Here is a 25,598-nt window from a genome sequence, read left to right on the forward strand (position 1 = left end):
CTGCCTCTCAGTCAACTAGTTATTTTCAAGTTCATGATTCAACATAGTAAGAATTAAGTTTATGTCTGCCATTCTGTTTCCTACTTCTAGACTTGGGTCCCACCTACATATACACTGGCAAACCCTTGTTTGTAAGTTGAATTACACATCGATCTAAAGTGCTGGGCAGAGAGAATAAATCATTACTTAAAAACAAGACCAACAATGTCCTTACTAGGAATATCCAGGTAGTATCTTCCCGTGCCTAAGAAAATGGATTACTAACCTAGTTATAAGAAATTTTGAAAAATTAGACTCATTTAATAAGATCTCACCCATCTTTAGTGTGCTTGTACATAAAATGTCTGACCGTACCAGTCACAAGATAATGGTAAAGTAAGCAGGTTAACTGCTTAAGTAGTATTTGGAACTTATTTTGCTCTGTATTTTTGCAGTACCTAGCATAAAGGTCTAGTCCACAGCCAGGTACTGATTCCTAGAATAATTCAGTAGTGAAACATTAGCAGAAAAGATAAGCTATAGAAGAGCAAAATATCATTACTGAATTAGCAATACTGTACTTCAGTTTTCATTTCAGATACACACTTTGGAGATGCAAAGACCTGTTTTAGACAAACTTCATGCAGTACTAATTCACTGCTATGGGTTACAGCCACTATGCAAAGCATGAACAAAAAGCTAAGACAAGTTTCCTAGCTAGTGCACACATATTAACAAAAAGGCCTGAATGAAGTACTCTCAGATCTTCATCCAGAAATCTGAAGGGGGGACAGGGAGGGAAGGTTTTGTGAAAGAGCAAGGAATACTTGCAAGGTAAGTAGAGGAATTACAGTTAAGAGACTTCAAAAACTCAATACCATTTACGAAGTGTGTACATGGTATTGTGCTCGAGAGAACTGAAGCGCTGCCTTTGGCTTTTAACAGGCTACAAGAGTCCCAGGAAAGAAGAATTTAAGTGCAGTTCTGATATGTGCATCTTATAACCTCAAAATTAGGGCATAAAATGACTACAAAGACTTCTGAACTTTGAGAAGTCTACAGGAACCAGCAGGTCAGTTCATTCAATAGAATCACATCCTGAAATGGGAACAGGCCAGGACATAATATAGGCTGATTGATTTAAATTAATAATTGTCCAAGTTTTAGAATGCAAGTAAAACTGCAGGCCAACAGAGGCAACAACATTGTGCCTCGTTTGTTTAAAATCAAAGGCTTCTTCAGTGTTTTCAAAGAATTCAGGTTCACTGCTGTAATAAAAAGGGACCTCACTTCAAGGTTAGTATTGCTTCACAGCAAAAGGCTTTTTCCTTCTGCTGAATCTTCTAATCTTGTTAGCCATAGTTGATAAAAAAAATACTAGCAGGGGAAAAAATTGCGTAACACCTTGAAATGGTCCCAGGAGCACTAGTGTGAATAGTATTCATGAAAAAACATAATTTCTGCTTAGTTTCAGGAACTTAACAGTGCAAATATCCTAAGACACAGGAAATCAAGACTTCTAATTTTTATGGCATGACAAAAAAGCAGGAAGGAAACAAGGTCTAGCCCAAAAATTAACCACCACATAGTCGCAGAGAAGTTTCAACAAAGCCCAAATTTTAACATAACACTTTTTCTTTTAAACAGTTTTTAGCATTTGGATAGACTTGCTGTGATTTTCAACTCCAAATTACCTCTTCACCAACTTGCTACTCTTACTAGCACTTCAAATTCCAGATGGAAACAATTGCAGTCACTATTCTAAAAACATCCAGAATGTGAAGTCTGACACATCCTCCTGTTATGTTACTCTAAGTGATTTTAGAACCACTTTTAGCATTTAATAAACTATCCTCACTGTACCAGCTCCAAGCACCTCAAGTTAACATGGCCGTGCAGTTCAGCCCTTTAACACATCAGTTACCAAGGGACTGGAACCACCTAGAAAACTGAGTCAAAAGATGAGTTAAAAAAAGGTCACTGTGCAATTATTTGGAAAATTAATTCACGTAAAATACAATACTGCATGCCTGTTAGAGTTCTGTATTGCAACAGTTAACATTTTCTTATGCTACATATTTTTCTCAGTGCAAACAGTCCTCCCTTATGAGGAACATACTGATCTCATACAGAATACACAGTATTCACAAGTTGAGAACTATGACCTTACAGGAAGGTATGCACCCAGGAGAGAGATAAAGAACACAAGAGGCAAAACCAGCAAAAACCCTGTATCAGTCAAATTATCAGAGGTGATAAAAAAAGAATAAGCTTCCACCTGTCTTTAGACCCCCATAACTGTTTCTATTTTAGTGTAACCAAAATCTTAATTCTCCAGTAGGTCTTTTGTCTTTTGGACCTCATCAGAAGAGCTGCTTTGCAGCCTGCTACCTTTGATACCATCAGGTAACAGCTGTTAAGACTGTTTCAGCTCTGCCAACTTTATCTAGAACAATGAAACAGAGGATCTTCTAGTGTACAGCTTCAAAGCACCCACAAGGTAACAATGCTATTTGATTCTGGGAAAGATGCATCAGTTTCAGAACAAGACAGTCTCTTCCTCTCATCTAAAACCTTCAGCAAATATTCCAAATCTGCCTCATCATGTTATTTTCATTTTTAGACAACATTATTCCAAGTGCTTACTATGCTTGTTTCATGTTTGAGCTTTGTTAAAGTTCTAACAAGCAACAAGTATAACATATTTCTAGTGTCACAGTCTTGTTAGTAAAACAGTGTTTTTCATCCAGAAATAGTTTAAAGACTTAAAGAAATAATCTGGAGGAAAATCTTGCTGTGTAAAGGAACCAAGACAGCACCAGTCTAGGTTTTCTAGAAAACCTACACTAGCTTTTCTCCTCTTTATGCTTTACTGAAAATTACACCATTTCCTGACTACCACACTGTCAGTTTGTACCATTAGGAAAGCCTTCCGTGACCAGCAAGCACAAAATTGTAGGCAACCCTAAACATTTCATGGAGGAAGAAGTCTTCACTCAACAAGGTTTGTAAAAAGCATCACTGAAATGGCAAATAAAAAACAGTTGTGGAATCCCCAAAAGCTGTAAACCAAACCCCCATAGTCCTTACTGCATTTTAATCTTATTCAGGCATCTCAAACCTGTACGAGTAGGCTAGGTATCCTAATGGTCTTTACAGTGACCGCTGATTCTTCTGAAGTACCTGTTCACTGGTAGAACCAAGCCAGTGGAATACATGAATTTTTTTTGTTTTAATATACAAGAAAAGTATGATGTCAACATTGCTAATGCTACTAGAGGAATAATTGGAAAGTAACTATCTGGCTATTCCATTTATTTCCTTTGAAAATTTTATGAACATAGTTCTAAGTTCATCTAAGTTCACAGAGCTGAGAACAGTTACAAGCAGCAGTCAATCAAGAAAAAGAAAACTACAAAATTAAACTTTCATAGTGAGTATTGAGTGAAAATTAGGAATGAAGGAGAGAGAAAAAAGTTATAGAAATAAAAATGAGGCTCTTGGAAGCATTTTCTTTTTTTTTTTACATGCATTTATCAATTTTGATTCCCCAGGCCTACAATGAAAACCTCACAGGAACACAAAGGTGGAAAGCTGGTAGCTCATTTTGAGAACATTTTCCCCTCACATTGAAATACATAAAGTTACTACTCATAATAAGCAACATTTATCTCTCACTCTACCCCTTAAACACTGTAAGTTTATTTTGGGGGTCAATTGAAAGAATCGGCACTAAGAAAAAACTTCATGCATATTATGTTGACTATTTTGGTTTTGTTGAGTAATAAAATTATTCAGCCACATTCACTATGCAGCCATATAGGAGTTAGTCTTATTAATCACACAGTTCTTCTCTTTGTTATTGTGGCTATGTCCTTCCAGGCTGCCTCATCATCACCCATCAGTCAAAACAAGGGTGCCAAAACACTTTCATGGAGTAAAAAACCAACCAAACAAAAAAAGTGCAGATCTTTAATCCTAAACCAAACACATGTTAAATACAGAAAATCCAAAAGATGCAGGCAATTGAATCAGTTTCTCATTTCCAGATAGCTAGTTCTTTACTACTGTTTAGAAGAGGCACTATTTCACCAAAGATTAAGTGTGACAGCCCTTTCCCCTCAGTGTTTACTGTGAACACCCTGCAGGTGAAGTCTTCCAAGAAGGGCTGCAACATCCCCAGCTGTAAGGATGGGAGCAAACTACCATCATGTGTGCAAAGACACCACCCCTTTTACTCTAAGGGCTCAAATTTCTAAATGGACTAGAAGGACTTCCAAAGGACTAGACTCTCATCCAGTATAAATCCACTGCCAGTTCATAAACCTACAACTAATGTTTTAGGGCTGCTGCTGTAAAAAAAATTTTATAACTCCAGATAAAAAAATCCTATATAAAATTTAATTAAAATGCAACTTTAGAAGGGGTCTTCCTACTGTAATGTAAATATCTACTGTTTGTCAGTTTTTCAGACTTGATGCCAAGATGTTGGCTGAATTTATCAAATCAAATGTGATGCCAACTGATTTGATGCCAACACCTCAGATCTAATGACACAGAAACGTGCATCTCAAACTGACTGCTTCTTAAAAGCATTCTGTGAAATTTACACTTCCATGCAACTTCTCTTAATTTACCTTGGAATAAAACGGGGGATGCAATTACAACTGTATCTTGGGCACATTATTAGAAAGAATAAAATAAAACATCATTTTTACCTTCTCTTATGAGCACGTTTGGTTGACCCTTCCTTTCCTACTGCTCTCATTTACTCATATTATGAAGACTGAGAAAACCTGAACTTTTTGGTGATCTGAAACACAGTATTATCAACTGTACTGTTGAAGAAAGTATTAGGTGTGAGCATGTGTACAAAACAGACAATTTTATAAGCAATGCGTAAACCCAGCCTTTTCTATCCCATTGTGACTTTGAGTTTGTATACATCTATACTCAGATCAATCTTATTAAAACAGTTAGCTCTGTAAGAACAATAGTTCATTAAAGCAGATTTCCTATAAATTTGAAACTAAAAGATACTAATATTTTATTTCTGCACATGCTTATAAAATGGAACTGTTCTTACTCTCTCTTTTCCCCTCCCCCTCATCATCCCTCTGCTGCTTCAAAAGGTCCATCCTTTCGTGGCTCTTTCCCCCTCTCCTCCTCATCCTTTCTTTGCTGGTTCTTGGCCTTCTTGGTCCTTACCTCGCTCATTTTCCCTCTTCTCATCTTCCCTGCGCCAATTCATAGCGTCCACATTCTTTCGTCGTTCTCTCTCATCCTGTCTCCACCGCTTCTTGATATCTTTGTCCTTAACTTGCTCATTTTCTCTCCTCTTCTCATCATCCCTGTGCCATTTTATTGTTTCTGCATTTTTCTGCGGCTCCACGCTTCTTTTGAGATAGTCTTGTCGCCTCCTCCTCTTTTTTAACATATCCCTTTCCCTGGCACGAGCCTGCTTTTCTTTCTGGGAAAGAAAAGCTTTACGGGGCATCATGAGCTGCTGCTGTACCTGTAATAATATCGTATCCATGGAATAATATACTATACATGCACTCAGTCAGGCACCAACAACTCTCATTCGGAGCTGAATACTTCGAATACTAAGCCAAGATAATTTACTGCTTCTTCTCTTTCCTTCATAACCCTCTGCTAAGCTCCATATTAGATAATGACAGGCAAGTTGCTATGTTCAGCTCCAGGCACAACACCTAACTGGCACCTCTGCAGTTGGCGCGCAACCAACATTGAAAAGTCAACCCCCTAAAATCCCGGGCCTAAGCAGTAGGATTTCTTTCCCCTCCCCCTTACAACTCCTCCTCCCACCGAGTCTTTAGCAGCCACTTGGCATTGCTGCATCCAATTGAAGTAACAGGCTGATAGAGTTGTGAAGGAAACTTATGAAAGTTCAAACCTTAGTTTCTTCTCTTACTGGAGATCTACATTTAATGAGACTTAAAAGTGCTTATTTATCTTTCAGACCTCCACTTCTACCAAATTTGGTTGAAAATGGCCAACTTTTTTCTTGGCTGGGAGGAGGGAGCAGGGAACAGGAGACAAACCACAATCTGAAAAAATTGTATAAGCTTTGTTTCCTCGGGAAACCTGGCCAAAACATTTAACTGCAGTTAACGAAGTAAGTCCTGACTCATCTACTCAAACCTCCTCCAAGTATGTTATGTCTTGCTATTCACAAGAACAAAGGAAAACAAGAATGAGACTATTTACTTGGAGTTTCTGACAACAGCATTCCTGATGAGTGGGGCTTTTTGGTTTGTTTTGAAAGAGGTGTCAATGAAGACTACCTTTTAACAAATTGTTTTACTTTTGGTCATTTCTCTGTAGTCATTGGACACATTCACATCTTTAAATTTACTGGCGTTAGTATCTGCAATTTTGAAATCATGGAAAACAAAACAGACTACAGAAAGCATTTATACTCTTACTAGTATCCTTTAAATACTCTTTTGTACACGTTGGAGCAACGTTTCAGAAATGTCAAACTGCAGTTGTGGCCCAGGTTTGGGTATTTTTTTTGTCTGTTTTTGAATTTTTGTTTAGAATAGAGAGTTTTGCAGAGGTCTAATCAAATTGAAAACTGCAGAAAGGACAAAATTACTAGATTAGAATACTTAAGCAAAGCCTAAAACAAAATGAAACAAATGTACTTTTAAAATTTAGCTACCTTATGGAAAGCACTTGTTCCCAGCATGCAATACTCCATCTTTTTCCTACAGAAAAAGCAATGTTTCAAACCCTTATTCTAAAAGCTGTTCCTTTTCCCTACATAACATACCGCCCCACACACTTAAACACACTACTCTAGTCTGTTGCCTTTGTTAGGTATGTATCATGATCCCATGGTTTTCATTCCAATAATTCAACCCCAAATTTCTTAATATCCATAACAGTACTAAAAGGGAAGGGCTGCAGCAGAGTGAAACAGCATAATCAAAAAAATGCATGCAGTTTGGTAACAAGTTAGTGCATAAAATTCAGATTATGCTAAAAATTACTTCATTAAAAAGTGTAGGATAGCTCTCTACTAGACAGCCTGTTTTTAAGTATTAAATATTCCTCAATAACAGTTATCATTAAAATTAGAAAGCAATGAGAATCCAGGATCAACATCATCAGTGCAACCCAGACACTGTAAATCTTTAAAATAGTTTTACTTTCTCTGTTGGCTGTATGCCAGTACTACATTACTGTTGTTTACTAGAGCAAACAACTTACTAACTTTTTAAACATACATTATCTTTATAATCTTATCAGTAACCTGATTTCATTCCAATAACAATAGCGTGAATAAAATTTAAACTAAATCATATTTCATGCAAATGATACCCCCCCCCCCCCCCCCCCCCCGCCCAGGCAAGCACCAACATTTAAAATGACATTTTTAAAACGCAAAAAACTCTTTTGGGACTTAATTGTTATATTTTCTTTCATTTGTGAGGTTTTTTTTTTTGGTTGGTTGGGTTTCCCCCCCCCTTTGGCTTTATCTTTTCACTGTTGTTAACTACAGTATTTCTCCCTCCCCTCCCTTTATACATATCTCAGCCCACTTTGACAGATCGATTCATAGACAAATGATAGAAAATATCATAATAAAAAACATTTCAGTTGAATTTCCAAAATTAAACAGTTCAATTGAGATTCAAGTAAGAAATGTCAGATTCCAAGGAATAACTTAAAGGGACAGCCAACTTAAATTATGTCTCTTTGAACTTCCGTATCACAAGTCACAGGTTTTCCCCAGTTTGTTTCAGCATCAGAGAGTCCTTCAGGCAGTCTGGTTGTTTCTCTTGCAGTCAAAATAATCTTTCACTTTTGCCCCTGTTGGTTTTAGTAAACCAAAAGAGGGGGAACCAGGAAACTAATTAATATGCAGTGAAGCTGCCAGACCAATTGAGCACAAAGCCCCCACACTCCCAATTTTTCTGGAGTTCAAGTTGGTGTTCCTTTAAGTGCAAAATGTCCAAACGTCAGAAGTAAACAGTCAGAACTATCCTTTCAACTATTTTTTGCCCATACTTTGCCAAATGAAAATCTTAACTCTTCCCAATCTATTCAGTATGTATTATGAGGCATTTACCTCCAAAATTAATGGTGCTTGGGCGTCTCAGACTCATTGGACAAGTTTCATGCAAAAGCCTCCAAAAATAATTCTCCTTCCAGAACGCCCACCTCAGGGATTATATTACACCTACTGTGTGAGGCCAAAGCCCGGACATAGAAGAAGGATCATATCCTGCTGTACAAAACAAAGTGTTAAAGACAAGAGATAAGAAATGTAATAAGGGCAATCTTACATTTATAACGTACGTTTCATTGCGAAGGACTCCAAAGCTAATTATAAACCACATTTACGGTACCTTTACTGACACGGAGCTACTGTAGAGTGCACTCCAGCAAGTTAACAGTGCTGCAGGAAGTTTTAGCAGGTTTGTGGATTAAACAACAGATTCCGCTGGGTGATGCTACCTGAGGAATATTTTAGTGCTCAGATTTCAATTAAGTTACCCAATTCAGAAATCCAGCAGGATACAGAGACAAATGCTCCTATTCACAACTCATAACTGAAGTGTTTAGGACCTCAGTTTACACCTCATCTGAGCTATTAGTACCAGCAGCATAACTGCACACTGTTTAAGTAAGATACATTCAGTAAAATACCAACAGCGCTTCCTTGTACAGGTTATTTTTCCCAGAAGGTTCCCATACAAACACAGTCCCACCTTAAATTACAAGGCAACGGGAGATCAAACAGGTGACATGGCTGTCAGCCACGACCTTGGGGACATCCATTCATTTGGGAAGTATTCAGATTAAAATTTTCAGTTACAATGCTGCTAGTACGAAGATGTGAAGTAAACTGGTTTGGGTAATGGCATGTAAACGATTACGTGTCTGTAGGAAAATAGAGACCTCTTCAACTCACATCACCCATGGACAGAAACTCAGTCTTGAACAGACTGGAAACACAAGACATAACATTAGTATCATGAAGTCTGGAACAACCAAATCTAAAGTTTATAAAAGCAAAATTTGTTGCATCATGTACAATTACTTTCCAAGTAATAAGGGGTTTTACTGTTTAAAATTGTTAGATTTTAATCTCTGTTGATTATTCAGGCAGAACATCCACAGCTTAAAGTACAGATTGTTTTTCTTCAGGAAGTATGGTTTCAATAGAAGATACTAAAATGTTCTAAGAGATTTAAAAAGACAAAATGATTAAAATACTTCACATTGAGGCAAAACTGCATATGCTTTAACAAGACCACAAGCCATATCTTCAAATTGGTAAGGATGATGGGTTATTTTGTTTCATACTGGCTTATTTTCTAACTAGAAAGTAGAATTTGTGCCCCTGTATTGCTATCAAGTCCAAATTACCTCTCTCCCACTGAATCCTCATTGCAGAAAGCACACTTCTGGATGAAGACTGATCAGCCTTGAGAGCAGATCAGTGACAATTAGTGTATCAGTCTGAAGATATCAATACTGAGCACAGGGAAGTAGTTCATCCCATACTGGGCCTCCCGAAGACTGAGTATCATTTCCCTGCATTGTGTTGCTGATGAGAATCACCAAGCATCTGGCATTTTTCTGACTTTATATAATCCAGAATTCTTTTATTTTAGCCCTTATTTTGCTAGTATTTAAAGTTGAAGTTGTTCTTGCTTTACATAAAACAGTGCAACATAGCATCATATATCAGAGCTGACAGCAGCTATATGTTCCTGGATGAAATGAAACAAGACTGTTAGTTTCTCGATACTGTACTTTTTATCTCCCTATTCCAACTGCATTTAAAATAAGGTGTACTTTTAACAATTTCCCCAGCTAACTGCATTTAACAGCATGCTCTAAAAAGCCAGCCATGAAATAGATTTGCAAAGAAGGCTGTTAGTGCAACATTGAGTGAACTCTCTTAAAATACAAGAAAAATATGCAAGAAAATTAACCTATGGTTCCCACAGCAATGGAAAAGCAGCCTCCTCACGTATGCAGGTTAAATGATGCTACGTAGTATGATGGTGTATAATATTCTATATTCACATGAAGACAATGATGGCCTGTCCCTGCAGCAAGGTGGAGGCTGGGACTCTAGGACCTGACAATTCCAGGACAGCTGAGCAAGGAAGAGTGATAATCAGGAAGCAGAAAGGTATCTCAGGGAAGAGTGAACAAATAAAAAAATACCAGGATCAGAAACATCAAGGAGAACAGAGAAGTTGGAAGAACTGGAAACTACCGAAAACTTCCTTGAAAAGGTAAGAGTTGCAATTAAGCATCTCCCCTCCCTGCACCGAGTGAACAGTCTGCTCCCAACACGTCTATCACTGACTTACATTAAGCATTTTTGCTTCTCTTTCCTCTTTATTTAAGCATTTCTGGCCTAGTTTTCAGAGGGCTGTGCACCCACATCTCCTGTGAAGGTAATGAGATTTGCGGTTTAGCAGCACATCCGAAATGCCAGACAACTAAGGGCTCATTTTTCAAGTCTGCTATAATCCTAGGATGGAGGCTGTTTTGTAACAGCATGTGCTCTATTCTCATGGCAACATTTTAAACAGAGCGCGCTGCCTCAGCCTTATCAGCTCAACCATCTGCAACACCAAGCTTCTGCCTCTAACATGATGGTCTTTGGCTAACTTCAGTCTAGCAAACACCTCTCAACTCCAGCTAAATAATTCTGTGTGCACAGCTGCCACATTAGATCCAGCACTTCAATTCAACCTTCAGCAAGCAGAAACCCCCAAGCCCTTTTAACTTGTTTCTATATCCAAGGTCCTTTAACTTGTGGCTATATCCAAAACAGGACCAGGCACATTAAACAGATATAAAGTGAACAGAAAACCCAAATCAAACCCTCTGGAAACACCTGATGTGTTGCTTTAAAACCAAGGAAGGAAATCAATAGAAATATTTTGCTATCTGGTCAAAGCATTGTAAAACTTGCAGCACTGTTCACATGAAACCACTCCAACTCCCCCTCATAGTCAAATAGTCTATTTCTTACAAGTCCCTTTGTCAGAAAAAGAATTTTAAAAAAAAATTAAAAATCACTTCAGAGATTAAATCAGCTACCTCCATAAAAATTTCAAGTTGTGTCAAACAAAAAGGACTGTTTCACACCACTTCTCTGGACATCCTATGTAAACATTGCTTCAGGAGAGGAGATAAGTCCATCTAAAATGTGGTAGTAAAAAAAAAAAACCAAAACCAAACCACACTTAAAATCCTTTGGAGGAAATCCTTAGGCTAAAAACCTTAACATGCTGTTTCAGTGGTTATATGCAATTTTCAGCAAGGGCTTATGAAACTGTTTTACTGTGTAGCTTCAGCTTGGTGACTCTTGCACTAAGAACTCCAACTTCCCATCAGAGGAAAAAATTCTATGGAAGACAGTTCTAGTGAAAGGAATCAGTAAGGCTGATATGTTTTACTCGCCATTCATTTTTTATTTAAAGTTTAAAAAAATATCTTCTGCAGTCCAGCAGACAGGGATCTTCTAAGTCATTCACACACTTCTCATTCTTGCTTGATTTCTGGAATTTTCCACTGGTGCCAGAAGCTCCATCTGGTGGGTGTGTACACTAACTGCAAAACTAAAAGGGATTTAACTATTTCCTTATCAACTTTTAGTAGTAAAGTTCTGTACACTGTGTAATTTCTATGCCCCAAAATAAAATATAAAATGGCTAAATTTCGATTGCTTTGGGAACCACAACTCTTTATTTCTATTCTTGATGAATAATCTGCTACCTTACAGTCTGCTGGGAATTTCTGTCAGGCTTTCTTATTTTGATGACATAGGCCTAAGTACGTTAAAGAATGCTGTTAGCTAAATTTGAATGCTTTCTAAAGAAGGGTCTTTTGAACACACATGACAAAAACCACATCAATTGTGGCAATCTCTACTGCATTCTGAAAAGCAGTTTTAAATTGCATCCTTTCTCTAGGGCATGCTATACTTCCGTGCATAGGAAATTTTAAATTAGAGGCACCAGCAGCTCAAGAAGTAGGCTTACACACCTACTGCGATCTTAATGTATTTTGTGACTGTTCAAGATTTCCAAAGATAAACATTTATATGCATCCACATATGTGCAATATGTAATCAATATGTAATATACATACTCAATATGATAGCCTCACTTTTTTAGGGCTATTTCTTAAAGATTTCAGTTTGAAATGTAACGAAGCCTGCATATCTTGCTGAAATTTGAAATCGAGATTGGAGATCACTGAAGCACGAAGGATATTATTTGCTTACACCATGATATCCACACTTCAGTGATCAGGAAAAAAGGCTGCACGAATATGCTCTACGATTCCAAAATAATCCTCATCGAGATTGTAGCTAAGCATGAACAATCCCAGAATAAAAATTCTTTTGGAAAGATAAGCACATTTTATGAATTAGCAGTTACCATTTAAATTAAATCAAGAATCATCTTAAAATTTTCAATCCAAAGCTCACAAAAACATTTGTATAATTAAACAAAGCAGCATAGAAGTCTCTGTACAATGTGCAAGAACAAAAAGCATGGAATCAATATACACATAATTTATGACTGGATTACACTGATTGTGAAACTGCAATCAGATTAGACTGCAAGTGAAAATGGTAGTCCTGTCTCCTCTGTGTCGTGTTTTCCTGACATCACTACTGTGTCAACAGCCAGAGCAGAGACATGATGCAAATGAAAAGGAGTGTTTTTCAGGCAGAGCAGTTCCTTCACTCACCCAAACAGAAGTGCTAGGACTGGTACGAGTAAGGTGGCAGGGCTCATACCACCCCTTTCAGTGGCAGCACAGACACAGATATATTTAAACCAATAGTGAAACTGCATCCCTTAGTGTGTCCTAACTAGTAAAATGCATTGCTTGCATTGCATGCTGATATAAGTGGCAGAACAAATCAATGAAACAAAAGAGACCATACAAATACTTTTACAAGCTCATCCAAACCTCTGCCAATACATGCTTTCTCAGATAGTAGATATATTAGATATTGAAGGGATCTCGCCAACTGGCTAGCATCTGCATATTTAAAGTGTAAAAATAGTCAGTGAAGTAGGCTGATGCTAATTGTTTTTCCTTTGCCTTACCACTTCACACACACTGTGCACAAATGCTGGCATTACACGATTGGGTAAAAATCTGTGAACAAGAGCTTAAAATCAGTCTTACCACTTCACATTTCTTACCTCTTTCCCTTTCTGTCTAAGCATAGCTCCCAAGTGTTCCAATCCCTGACTACATTCCAGCGTTAATCCACCTCAGCTACTGCTGTCTTCGGTCTGACTCAGGAACCTTCGATATTCAAAAGGCTTCATAGCAGCAGCAGCAGGAATGGGGAAACAAAACAAAACAAACAAACAAGATCACAAACTTAAGTTTTACTTTTTAGGGGGAAAAAAGCATTTAAGACAATTATTTTGCCTACTTAGATTTCAAGAGACATTTTGCCCCCTTACTGTTGCTGCTATGAATCTGCATCACTAACAACTTCTTTGGCCCAGCTGCAGCACAAGCTAAGAACTACCAGATCCAGAGTCGCATCAGAAATCAATACACAGAAGAGGTAAAAAAGGGTGAAAGAAAGAATGCCTGAAGGCTGAGGCCTGAAAGAGAGAAGAGGAGCTGGGGGTAGGGAAGAAACATCAAACAGTGAAGCCAGGCTTGAGAGCATGCCCTTTCCCACATTTAAATGACTGGATGAGCTGAAGAGTGTTACTTCAGGGGACAGGCTGTTTACACAGTTACTTAGTTTCTATTTCTTGTAAATTGTTTAGGTACTACTTGAGAAGCGGATTTAAAAGAACCATTTTGCCACATGATCTGGACAGTCAAGAACCCACAGGTGTGATGCATTCATACAGTCAGCTATGCAGGTTTAGGACCCAACAGCCAGTATCAGTTTTCATCCAAATCATCTTTAATGCCACCTTAAAAAAAAAAAAGGATATAAATGGCAGTAACTGAAGTGACTCACTGCAGAAAAAAAAAAGGTATTTATTCCATTCTTATTCAAAACCATCAACCGTCATACACATTCAAAAGCACTAATGTGAAATAAGAGTGAGACACTAAATTCAAGCCTCATGTTTGCCTTCCAACAAGAGCTAGCTATAGTGAAGCTCTGAACAATGTAGTTTTTTCCTTGAGGCATATGGCCCTCAGGTAGATAAATAAGAGTCACACCCTCTCTAAAAATGTCGTTACTCAAACCTAGAACATGTATTCAGTTTTTATATCGGATCTAAGTACTTCCTGAAAGCTCAAAATGAACAGGTCAATTTGGCCATCCTGACTCGGAAAGCAAGGGCATTCTTCCCCAAATGGGTCAGGTGAGTCAAAACAAACCTTCTATATATACAGAAGGTATAGGATTCTTTTTAAACTAAATTAACATAATCAGAAGTTCTTTTTCTTCCAATGCATATAGAGACATTTACATTACATTACCCTTACACCAGCACCTTTTATTCTCATCTCCATCACTTATGCTATTATTAAAAAATTACATGAGCAGGACTACCTCCACATTAACAATTAGACTGTTAAAATTATGTTAATAAAAAAATACCCTAGATATGTATAAAATCTAAGCATAGAGCAGATCTTAATTTAATTTAAAAAAATACTGTAATGCTTGTTTTGATGCAGGCCAACATAGTCAGCTGTTATCTTTTTAAACAAGCATGTTACACGCATTTTTAAAAAAATATCCCAGCAAACATAGCATTATTAATATACAAACTCAGCTGAACTAACAGTTTAAAAAATATCCCATCTTTGCCCATGCAGATAAAGCAGATCAAATGACACCTGTGGACCACACTAATCAGCTGATCAATTGCAGTCCTATAGCCATTCACTGCCTCTCTCCCGGCACCCATGTCCTACAGACTTTAGACTATGATCCTTGTCATATCTCATACTGTTTTGTTCATTCCCGGTGTATAAAATTTTGTCTCTCTTAAACCAACTTCAAGTAGCAGAGAAAAGATAACTTCCCCTTTCTGGAAAAAAAAAAACCAAACCAAAAAAACAAACAAAAACACACCCAAAATACTCCCCCCCCCCCCCCCAAATCACAAAACACACCCCAATAAATTTCCTGTTGAGCCACTAAACCTTATTTGCAGCCATCTCAAAATAAATATATTAACCCATGAGCACTGTCTTTGCTCCCACAAAATAATCTGTTCCAATTTCTTTCTTTACATCAATCAAATCAGCTGCCATCTTAATAAAAAGTTACAAAATACGTATTTGGACTATATGACTTTTGACTACTGCTAAGATTCTGCTATGCTTATGTATTCCAGGAATGCTACTTTAAATTTTAATATTTACTTACTTTCAGTATTTACTATTATTACGGAGTGGTAAAGCTGGGTTGGGAATAATCACCTATTACTCACTCCACAGTGTGTCAGAAGCACAACTTACCTTTCACAGAAAATTCGTACGTGCATTCATCTAGAATTTAATAGCGAATTCAGTAACTGTACAGTTCAGTTTGGTAAGTACCTAACAAATGATACTTTATACTATTAAAGCTTAATTAAAATGCTGTTGTAATATACCACTGTAAGTGACACATACCAATTCTGAAAATGCTAATGGGCATCTTCTGACAACTGGTAACTTCTATCCTACGTATACAGAAAAAAAATTTAAGTTATTCATCTCATCCTGAAGAGCACATGCAGTCTTCCTAGATGTTTTGTTTGTGCAGCTGATGCTCAACACTGCAGGGCACGAACTTTCCAAAACAGTCAAGAAGTTCCTCTCCTGTGAAGGTTTTTCATTCCTAAGCACTCTGAGCAGCAGACACTGTTCACCACTTGTCTGTCTTACCTACAGGCAAACACAGCCAGCCACCTTTCTTTCGCCTTCCCCATCCCTTGCATATCCAAAAAACATCTCCCTCCTAAAATCTGAACACAAGTGATCTTACAAGCTCCTAATGACTTTTAAGCTCTAGTAGTTCCACATAATATACTTTGAAGCATAAATAGTAGTAACCTAAAGAGAAGCTTTCTATAAACCTGTCTGATGGATCACCACATCAAGTTAAATAAAAAATTAAATATTTTTTTTTAATAACGGGCTATTAAAAATGTATCAGTTTGCAACAATCTCGGAGAGTCATCCCCAAACACTGGAAGCATCTCATTTCTATTAGATACCAAAAAGTCATTTTTAAAGGTTAATTACAAAATAATAATTTTAGTAAAGGGCAGCTTACTATTAAAAAATAGTACAAAAGCATTTAGCTCACCATTACTTTTGGAGGAGAACAAGTTATTTGTTCTGTGTGAAAAAGGACACCTCTATTTTGACTGAGGTTCATTTAAGTATTTGTTGTAATTATCTTCAGGAAAGGCGACAATCGTGTTACAACCCATCAGCCTCAAGCCCAATTTTATTAACAATAGGGTGTTCCTCTTCTGTTGTCTCTTTTTAACGTTTTAAGATTTCAACACGTACCACGGTAGATGTTGCTGTGCTGATATCAAATTACTGCCCAACATCTGCCAATGCACATCTAAAAAGGGACCAAGCTTTGGTTTGTTTTGTTATTAAAAGCAAAACCAAAACCAAACAAACAAAAAAGCTTTTCTCTTTTTTAAACAGGATGATACATCTTTCTCACCTAGAAGGATGGCAACTTGTAATTATTACAGTTACCAGAGTCCCCAAGTGAAAGTTTTTCCAAGTAGCCGAGACCCTGCAAGAGAGAACAATGCTGGTGGCCTGCAGCAAGCACATACAGGCTGTGCCACACAGAAGCCACCTAAGGTTGGTCCATGATACCCTGACAGGTAGGAATCATGCATCTCCATTATCTCACACCTTATACCTCTAAGCAGAAATAGTAGCAAAAAAAAAAAAAAAATAGAAATGTAGCTAGTAAAAACAATCTTTAAAAAAAAAAAGCCGAAATGGAATTTCTCTAAAAGGAATGAAAACCTTTTTCACACCTACCAAACGGCTTAAATACATCCAATAAACAAAGAATATCAAAACGTCAAAGTGCCCGGTTATCCGGACTCTCGCCTATGGCCCCAGACAAAGCACTCGATGCTTTAGCAACGCCTCACACTCCAAGTTTCTACCACTGCAGCCATGCGCTCAGAACGTGAGAAAAAAAGCCATGCAAGTTGATACAGCAAATGGCACCCCAAGCCACAACCAAGTTTCGGTACAATTACCAACACCCTCCGCAGACCCCCTCCATGTGCTCCAAGCCCTCCCACCTGCCCAGCGCGGGCTCCCACCTCTCCCTCGCCAACCCCAGCCCTGCCCTCCGACCTCTACGACAGCGGACCGACGCCCCCCCCCTCCCCCCAAACCAGGCGGCCGAGGCCGGCTCCGGGACGGCAGGTACGACGCCAGGAGCCCGTCCCGCCCGGGGCAGCCCCTCCGGCGGGGCCGCAGACGCCGCTTTGCGGCCGCGCCGCCGGCCCTGCCCCCCCCCCCCCCCGCTCCGCTCCCCTCCCTCCCCCGCCTCCCCCAGCCCCCCCCCCCCCCCCGCGCCCGCCGCAGCCCTGCCCGGCGAGGGGAGGGCGCCCCCTACTGCCTCCCTCCCGCACTCGGCGCCGCCGACCGGGCTGCGGTGCATTTTGGGTGGGGGCTGGTTATTTTTCTTCCACGGCCATAAACCGGGAGCAACAATACCGATTTAAAGGGGGTGGGCGGTGTGCCCGTGAGGGGGCACCGCCAGCATCGCGTACGCCGTGGTGCTTGTTTTGGAAATCTTGCCGCCCCCCCCCCCCTCCTCGCACCCCAGCCCGCCTCCTCCGCCCCCGGGCTGCAGCCACCGAAGGAAGGGGGTGCGCGAAGGGGGGGGTGGTGGTGGTGTGTGCAGCTCCCGGTAGCGGAGCGAGGCTTTAGGGCTTGATCTTCCCCCAGCCTTTGTCTGAAAAACGGGTGTCGGTAACTATAGCCCAGGGTAGGGAAAGGAGGGACGGGTGAGTCAACGTCGCTCCATCCTGCAGCTGGTGCTCGGCTCGGGGTAGCGGCGCCGGATCGCGCCTTTGCCCGCAGGCAAAGAGCCGCCTCGGCCGCCGGAGGGAGGCTGCTCCCCCATTCATCGCCCGGCAGCCAGCGCCGCTCTCCGACCTCGCTTCGGCGCCAACTCCGCCAGCGGGGACCCGCGCCCGGCTGCCGGCACGCTGCGGGCAGCGCCGGGATGCCGGACCCCTTCGCCGCACTCATCATCCCGCTCACTTCGCCTTACCGCCATCGCAGCCGCTCTCGGGACGCATCCGTGTGCGGCCCCGTGTCCCCGTTCCCCCGTCCCGTCCCCCGCCCCCCCCACGCCGGGAGGGGGAAGGGAGGAGGCTGGGACTGCATCTGCCGCGCGGGCCCCGGGCAGAAGGGAGGGAAGCCGGCAGCGTAGCGGTCCCCGCAGCCGGCCGGAGCGGAACCGGCCTCCCCGAGGCGGCCAAGTCTCTCTCTTCCAACATGCGTGCGGCCGGGGGAGGGGGCCCGCCCGCCAAACTCCGCAGCCCCCCGGCTTGCGGCGGGGCAGGGCACGGCGCCGGGGCTCCTGCCCCTCGGGGCGGACGCGGGACTCCCGCCCCGCCGCCGGGGCTGGGGCACGGGGCTGCCGGGGGGGGGGGGGGGGGCCGCGGCACCGCGGGGGCGGTGGGAGGAAGGGAGGGAAGGAGGGAGAGCGAGAGGGAGAGGGGGCGGGCGGGGGCTGCCCCCGCCCGGGTCGGACCGCGGACTCACGCACACACCTACCTGACTGGGGCTCTCCTCAGCGGCGAGGGCGGGCGCTCCCCCGGCACCTCTGTGCTGGGGGTGGGGGTGCGCGGAGCTGCCTCCCTGGCGCCGCCCGGGTCCCTGGGCGGGCGGGCGGAGCGGAGCCGGCGGCGGCGCGGGGGAGACAAAGGGGGATGGATGGCGGCGGCGGCGGGGGGGGGGGGGGGTTGGGTGCCGGGGGGGGGGGGGGGCGGCGAGTGTGCGGGGGGTGGCCTATGGTGAGCGGGTCCCGGGAGGGCGGGGGCGGCGGTGGCGGCGGCTTCACTGGGCTCGGTCCCCGGGGCGGGGGGTGTGGGGCTCCGGGGCGGAGAGGGGGGGGGGGGGGCTCCCTGGGCGCCCTGCAGACAATACAGCCGGGTCCCTCCTGCCCAGAACCTGCCCTGGCCAAGATGGCGGCCGAGAAAGAGCGGAAGTGACGCGAGACTCTCATTAGCATACGGGACTCATTGTCCGGCGGGAGGGGAGGGGGCCGCGCCCCGGGGGGGAGGGGGCCCGAGCCCCGATGGATTCCCGCTGGCCTGGCCCCCATCCCGCCCCGCGGGCCGCGCCCCGGCAGCGGCGGGCGGGCGGGTTACATAACCCCGGCGAGCCGGGGGCGGGAGGGGGGCTCTCGCGAGAGAGACGTGAGGGGGGAGCCGCCGGCGGCGGCGGCGGCGGCGGCGGCGGGATCTACCCCGGCCCCGCTAGGAGGCGCCGCGCCCTGCGGCTGGGTCCGGAGAGGGAGCTGACGCCGCCCGGTTATCCCTCCGCCGCCCCCAGCCGGGACTACATCCTGTCCTGAGGGGCCTCCGCCGCCGGGGCGGGGGCACGCGCCTGGCGAGCAGCGCGCCCACGTGACCGCGGTGCGCGCACGTGACCGCGCGCCCGGGAGCGGCCGGTCTCGTGCCGTCCGCGAGCGGCGGCCGCGGCCGGCGCCTCCGGGCGCGCGCCACCGCCGGGCCGCAGCCCGCCCCCGGGCGCGGGGCGGGGCCACTCCCCCCCCCCCCCCCCCCCCCCCCCTAGCGCGGCGGCCGCCGGAGGGCCGCGCCCCGCCCCGCCCGGCGCCCGCGCCCCGCGGCGGAGCGCTCGCGCCTCGCCTCACACCATGGACAGCGCAGCCGGCGGCGCGGCCTGAGGGGCCGGGGCCGCTCTTCACCTTCCAGGCGGCCCCCCGCCTCCGGCGAGGGGAGGGCGCCTGGAGCGGCCCGGGCCCGGGCGTGCCCCTCCGGACCCACCGCCCGGGGCCGGGGTCGGGGTCGGGGTAAGCCCCGGGCCGGGCTCGGCCGAAGGGAGCGAGGCTTCGCCCTGGGCGAGGGCTGCTCCCAGGGCCGCGTCTGGGCCTCGCGCCCCAAAACCCTCCGTGAAGCCTTGGGATGTCGATCGGGCGTTTGGCGAGGCGTCAGAGGACGCGCCCCACCCAGGCGCCGCTGCGCTCCCAAGTACCAGTTCGTCATAGTTTGGCTTAACCGCCCGAAGGCACGCGGCCGCCCGAAGGTGGACTGCGTGTCGCGTTCTGGTGAGCTGCGTGGGTGCGCCTTCACACGCATCGGTGGGGTGGACAGATCATCGACCTCACGAGTGTCACTGCAGGGCGGTGACATCTGGATCGTGACAAGACTCCGCATGCGAGTCTTCCGTGTGGATCATGACAAACTCGCTCGAGATCTCTTCGACAAAGGAGGCCCAATTCTATAGCACGCTAAAAAAACCCCATGCTACAAGTGAAAGGGAATGATGGCTTTTGTTATTTCAAAAACACACAAACACTTGAAGGATGAAGTAAAGTGTAACTCTTTCCATTCTCGGCATTCAAAACCTTTCTGGTTCAGAGTGACACATATTCTACTTCAGCCTTACAATACTAGTAAGAAAACTCTGTTTTCAAATCATTGCCTGAAGCATAAAAGCATAGAAAAGTCATCATAAATTGCTTAAGACTTCATGAAACTCAAGGATCTCCTACACTTTCAAGTGACTGATATCCTGAAAATATGTACACCACTGTGTTTATCGCAATTCACATAAATAGCTTTTATGAAGAATTTAGTGACATTTAATTGTATTTGTTAGCTTGCTTTAAGACTTCCTAGTTCGGCAGAATTTAGAAGCACGCTCTTTGTCGCTGCCTGCAAATCGCACCTCTATTTCACCAGCTACTTTCACGGTATCTTCACGTCAGGGGTCATAAAATTCAGTAAGTCAAGGAAGGAGTCTTTCTTTTACAACAGAATAGAAATACACAAAACTTAGCTGCAAAAACAAAAGCTTGTGCTTTAGCAGTAAAAGGGTTTCTAGAACTGAGGTACTTAAAAGTTCCTCTATGATATACCTACGTGAAATATGTCTCAATTAAGGAAAGCAAAGAAAGCTGGGCTGGTTTTTCTATAATAACTTAAGTCTGCCTTCCAAGAGTAGGTATTTCTTCTTTGGTGGCGCAATTAAGAAAGTATCTTGAAAAACCTTTTCGAAACAGTGTTAAGTCAGTGCCATGTTCAGAAGCTATCACCTACCTCTGTGGCCGCTTAAGCCAGCTTGATTGCCATCAACCTAAATACGCAACCCCAAACAAAAGCTTTTAGGACCTTCCTATTTCAAGACTTTTTTCTTTATGCTTTACCACTGACCACTTCTGAACAATCACTTCTTAGTGGTGCATTATAACATGCTTTTACTTACCTAACTTGTCGCTTACTGGTCAGACTTCTGTTTTCTTCTTAATTAAAGTTTTAGAAGAAAGGGAAAAATGTTTGCAGCGCATTTAATACAGTATTATTAGACAAACTTTCCTTCTTTCTGAAAGAAAGCACTATGATAAACCATTCTAAAAATTTCGAAGTGAAGAATGATAGCTACTGCAGTTGCCTCTCTTACTGAGAGCTGTATGTCCACATGATGATTTTGGTTGTATAGATGAATGCTTAACTGAGAAAATGCATTGTAGTAAACAGAAAAGAGAAATGGAAGTTAGCAAACACTGATTTAGATTTGAGGCTGCAAGACACTCTTGGGTCCTTCGGTTATTATGCCTGGAAGATGAGCCAGGTTGGAGAGGATTGTCCCATTTAATTCACTGTATCTGTCACCACCATACTTTAGGGCGTTAGCATGGATTTACTATGCATAGAAAATAAATTTCTAAGAAAATAAGGACAGCACCAGAAACACAAATCCCTGACCCACAGACCTTCTAATCTAAGGGCTGAATTTGAGAAAACATAGTAAGAAGTGTCTGAAGGTTAGAGGAACTAATGAGTTTAATGGAACATGATAATGCAATTGGAAATAGAAATTATATTGGATAGATATTTAAGGGAATGAACACAACGTGAAGGTATGCGCAAAGGATACAATAGCACAAGCAGAAACAGTTGGAATTCAGGCAGGAGAACTGAATAGGCTTTTGGACATCTTCCATGTCCTGCATTCTGGGTGGCAGTTTAAGTATCAGAGTAATTTTTTATCTTGCTGTAGTTTCTTGATAGTTATCAAAAGAAGCCTCCAGGCTAGGCTGGCAGCCAGAACAGCTCAAGATAGTCCTCTAACCACTTCCTCAATATCAACAGTATCAAGGAATTTCCAGCTGGAAACAGCATTTCCGGCTATGATGGTGGTACCCAGTCCAGAATTAGGGCCAAAAAGAGTATGGAAAACAGTTTGCGAAGGGTTCAGAAACTGTGAGAGGGAATTAAATTAGATATGGATAGAGAGAAGAGCATCAGAAGGCAGAAATACCCACTCAGCACACAAGACGGGTGATGAAGGCAAAGCTTTTTTTTTTTTTTGAGGAAAGGGAGAGAACAACAGGAGGGAAAGAGAATGGAGCAGCAGAAGTTCAAGCAAATGTGAGCCATTGCCTGCTTTGGGGCAAAGTCTGCAATGACAGGGCTGAAAAAATTGGGGGCAAGGATGAGACAGTGTATGTAGAAAGCAGTCGTCAAAGGATGGACAAGATCTTGTTCTCATTTAGTTCAGCGAGAGTTTTCCTGATGGTTTGCACAGTGTGATAGTTGTCGACAGTTGTCAAGTTAGAAAAGAGAGATGAGGATAATACAAAGTTTGTATGAAAAGGTTGATTTTAAAGGTAAAATCCAAGCACTGGGGAAGAAGGAGAAAAGGAGCTTTGACCCCATTTTTCTCCTGTGTGTACAGAGTGAGGTGAACAAAATGAAACAAAAGTTGATGATAATAATCTTAATATACTTTTTATATTACAGAAGTGGGTATTGTTTCTCACAATAGACTATGGCCACTAGAAAAACCAGTAAAATCGTAGCATTGTAAAAGACTAAACACTTCCAACACCAGAGGGGAGACAATTAGGATTCCCAAGTTGAATAGGTATAATTGAACATGTGTTGTGCTACTGGTTCAGGTCAAAATTGTGCCCAGATTCATAACTGTACTAGTTTAGCAGCAGTACTATGTTTGTTTTTTATTCAAGTGCAAAATAATTAAGACAACTATCAATGGCTTTAAGCACCTAACATAATCAATTATATAATAAATACAAGTTAAGTTAATCCTCAGCAGCGTTAAGATCACTGGTCTCACACTGATCTTTTAAGACCCATTAAGCCATCCAGCTCTCATGCTGTTGAGACACTTCATCATCTGTCAGCATTCTCTAACCTTCTTCCATGACCATGACTTCAGGAAAAGTCAGCAGGAAGGAACCAAACTTAGTCTGTATCAAGATGAAAGCAGGGAAGGACTATCCCTTGACACAGAGTACTCTCCTTCTTTTCTCCTTGTTTTATAAGAAGACACTCATATTGAGCAGATCTCTGATTAGAGATGCTTCAGTAGGTTTGCTTAGTTGGTTGGGATAACTTGAAAGGAAAGGTTGATCCCTTAGTCAGACCAATAAGAAATTTATCTGTCATAAGCAACACTTAAATTTCACTCAGAAGCTGGTCAGTCAAATATCATGTCCTTTGGAGGTGACGTAGTATGGCCATGACAAACTACATTCTTTCTGTGGATATAGGACTGACATCTTACATGTTGCCAATGCTTTCAGAAACACTGCATTCAGATAGGATTTACTTAAAGATGTTGATTAAAATTAAAAAATCACCCAACTTCACTATTTCAGTAATTTGTCGCTTTCAAGCAGCTTGTCTTTTTTACCTCCCCTGCATTGTACAATAATTAATATAATTATTTTGACAGGATCCACCCATCAAAAGTACTGCCATATGCCTTCTCTGCAAAAGCAAGCAGAATGGAAAACTGGACTAGGAACGAGAGCTCTCCGAACACATTGCAGTCATGACATGAAAGTCACCATGTAGTAAGTAAATCTGGTTATTTTCTTCCTGGGTATCCCCCCCAGTAGTTGCAGAGAAGTAGTGGGACAGAAGACCCCAAAGCATTCTCAAAGTGACTGTAGGAGCTCAGTCAAGATCTTTTCTATTCCGGAACAGAAGTAGAAGTATCATTTAGTGCTCAGGTCTTCCCCTTCTTGAGAGCAGAGCATTTTAAGAGCTAGATAACAATCCTCAGCTTCCCAGGAAACATCAAGTTCTTGACTGTGGTTTTGTGTGGGTTCACCTCCTAGGGGCGTGACATGTTTGCAAAAAGTCAAAACAGGAAAGAAGTTTGTGAACCAAACACAAGGTGGTTTTGGTTTTGGTTTGGTTTTTATTATCATGCACCATTGATACCAATTTCTGTTGAACAGTCAGTGCAACCAACCTTGCAGGGATAACCTTTCATTTTATGACCTTTGCCCACTGCTGCTTTGTTGAAATCCCTCTCTCAAGGGCTGAGTTTTCAGATCTAGTTTTGGGTTAAAAGTTCCATTTCGGTTTCCTTCTCTCCAGTCCCAATATACTTCCCCCTGAACAGTAACAATCACAATCTGTAAGAAGTTATAAATGGCCACCATGCCTGAAGAAAGAAGGTAAAATGTGGCAGGAACAGAGGAGGAAATGATGCTCAAAAACTTTCTGTGCTTTACAGAGGTTCTGTGATTCACTTCTTTATTCATGTCTTCTACAGCATGGCACCTTGGAGATAATATGTTGTAAAACAATGATAAAGTCTGATAAGCAATCTTCTTGTCTGCATATACGTTGTTCATACTGATCCCAACATTAAAATTTGCCTACGACTCTGGAATGCTAATGGTTGAAAAGCTGTTGCTGAAGTCATCAATGCATTGAACTTGGTAGGCAATCTGTCATTTAATTCATTTGTGCCAAGATTTCAATCCATGCTTATACTTGGAAACTTGATAGAGCCTTAAATAAATATTATTGATTAGTCATCATTATTTTTTACTGTTGATACGCAGAAGGCTGTGCAACCTTGCCATTGGCTTTCTACACAGTCCACTGGAAAATATGTTTTATTATAGTGCTTATATTGGCAACTAGGTACATCTTTATTGCAGGCTCAGTTTAAAGCCTCAGATTTAAAACAAACAAACAAACAAACAAAACTGAAGCCAGCTCCCTCCAACCTCAGATCAGACAAATCCTCACTCACAAAACCCAAATGAGGTAGGTTAGGGATCTCATTTTGATACTGGTTTCGCATTCACTTGGATACGTTAACCAGGCCTTGGTTGTCTGAGTGGTTGTCCCAGCTTCAGAATCATAATGATCTAGGTCAGAGGCATTAAACTGCTTGACCTTGTGAATTAGATACCTAAATCTTCATATGACTAGGAGTGACAAAATCCACACCTCAGGGTATGAACCTGTATTGCATATCCCTGAGGCAGGGCTATTGAAGGTGTTAGGGGCATGAGGAGACCACAGCTGCTCACAGTTCACCTGCCACGTAGTATAGTTGATCAGGTGCTAAGTCCTTGGACAAGCGGCAGT

At 42.7% G+C, this 25,598-nt stretch overlaps 1 protein-coding gene across 20 annotated transcripts in view; it reads right to left on the minus strand.

The window, feature by feature from the left end:
• The window catches only part of ADNP (activity dependent neuroprotector homeobox), a 35,572-nt gene extending 16,648 nt beyond the window's left edge, over positions 1-18,924 (minus strand). Inside the window, exons 1-7 of one of the 20 annotated variants that reach the window (XM_049816756.1) lie at positions 18,766-18,924; positions 16,670-16,744; positions 15,616-15,665; positions 13,209-13,949; positions 8,081-11,603; positions 6,668-6,713; positions 5,188-5,494 (exon numbers count right to left, since the gene is read on the minus strand). In XM_049816756.1, coding sequence (XP_049672713.1) covers positions 5,188-5,494; positions 6,668-6,706 — 346 coding nt within the window. In that variant the 5' untranslated portion in view covers positions 6,707-6,713; positions 8,081-11,603; positions 13,209-13,949; ... (1 more) ...; positions 16,670-16,744; positions 18,766-18,924. Of the gene's footprint in view, positions 1-4,697; positions 4,793-5,187; positions 5,495-6,667; positions 6,714-8,080; positions 11,604-13,208; positions 13,950-15,615; positions 15,666-16,503; positions 16,562-16,669; positions 17,267-18,765 lie in introns of those variants that run through there. The other 19 variants (XM_049816760.1, XM_049816762.1, XM_049816763.1 and 16 more) reach the window with 19 other exon arrangements.
• Between the last annotated feature and the right edge of the window lie 6,674 nt (positions 18,925-25,598).

The sequence above is a fragment of the Accipiter gentilis genome, chromosome 14 (genome assembly GCF_929443795.1).
Source record: "Accipiter gentilis chromosome 14, bAccGen1.1, whole genome shotgun sequence".
Classification (NCBI taxonomy): Eukaryota; Metazoa; Chordata; class Aves; order Accipitriformes; family Accipitridae; genus Astur; species Astur gentilis.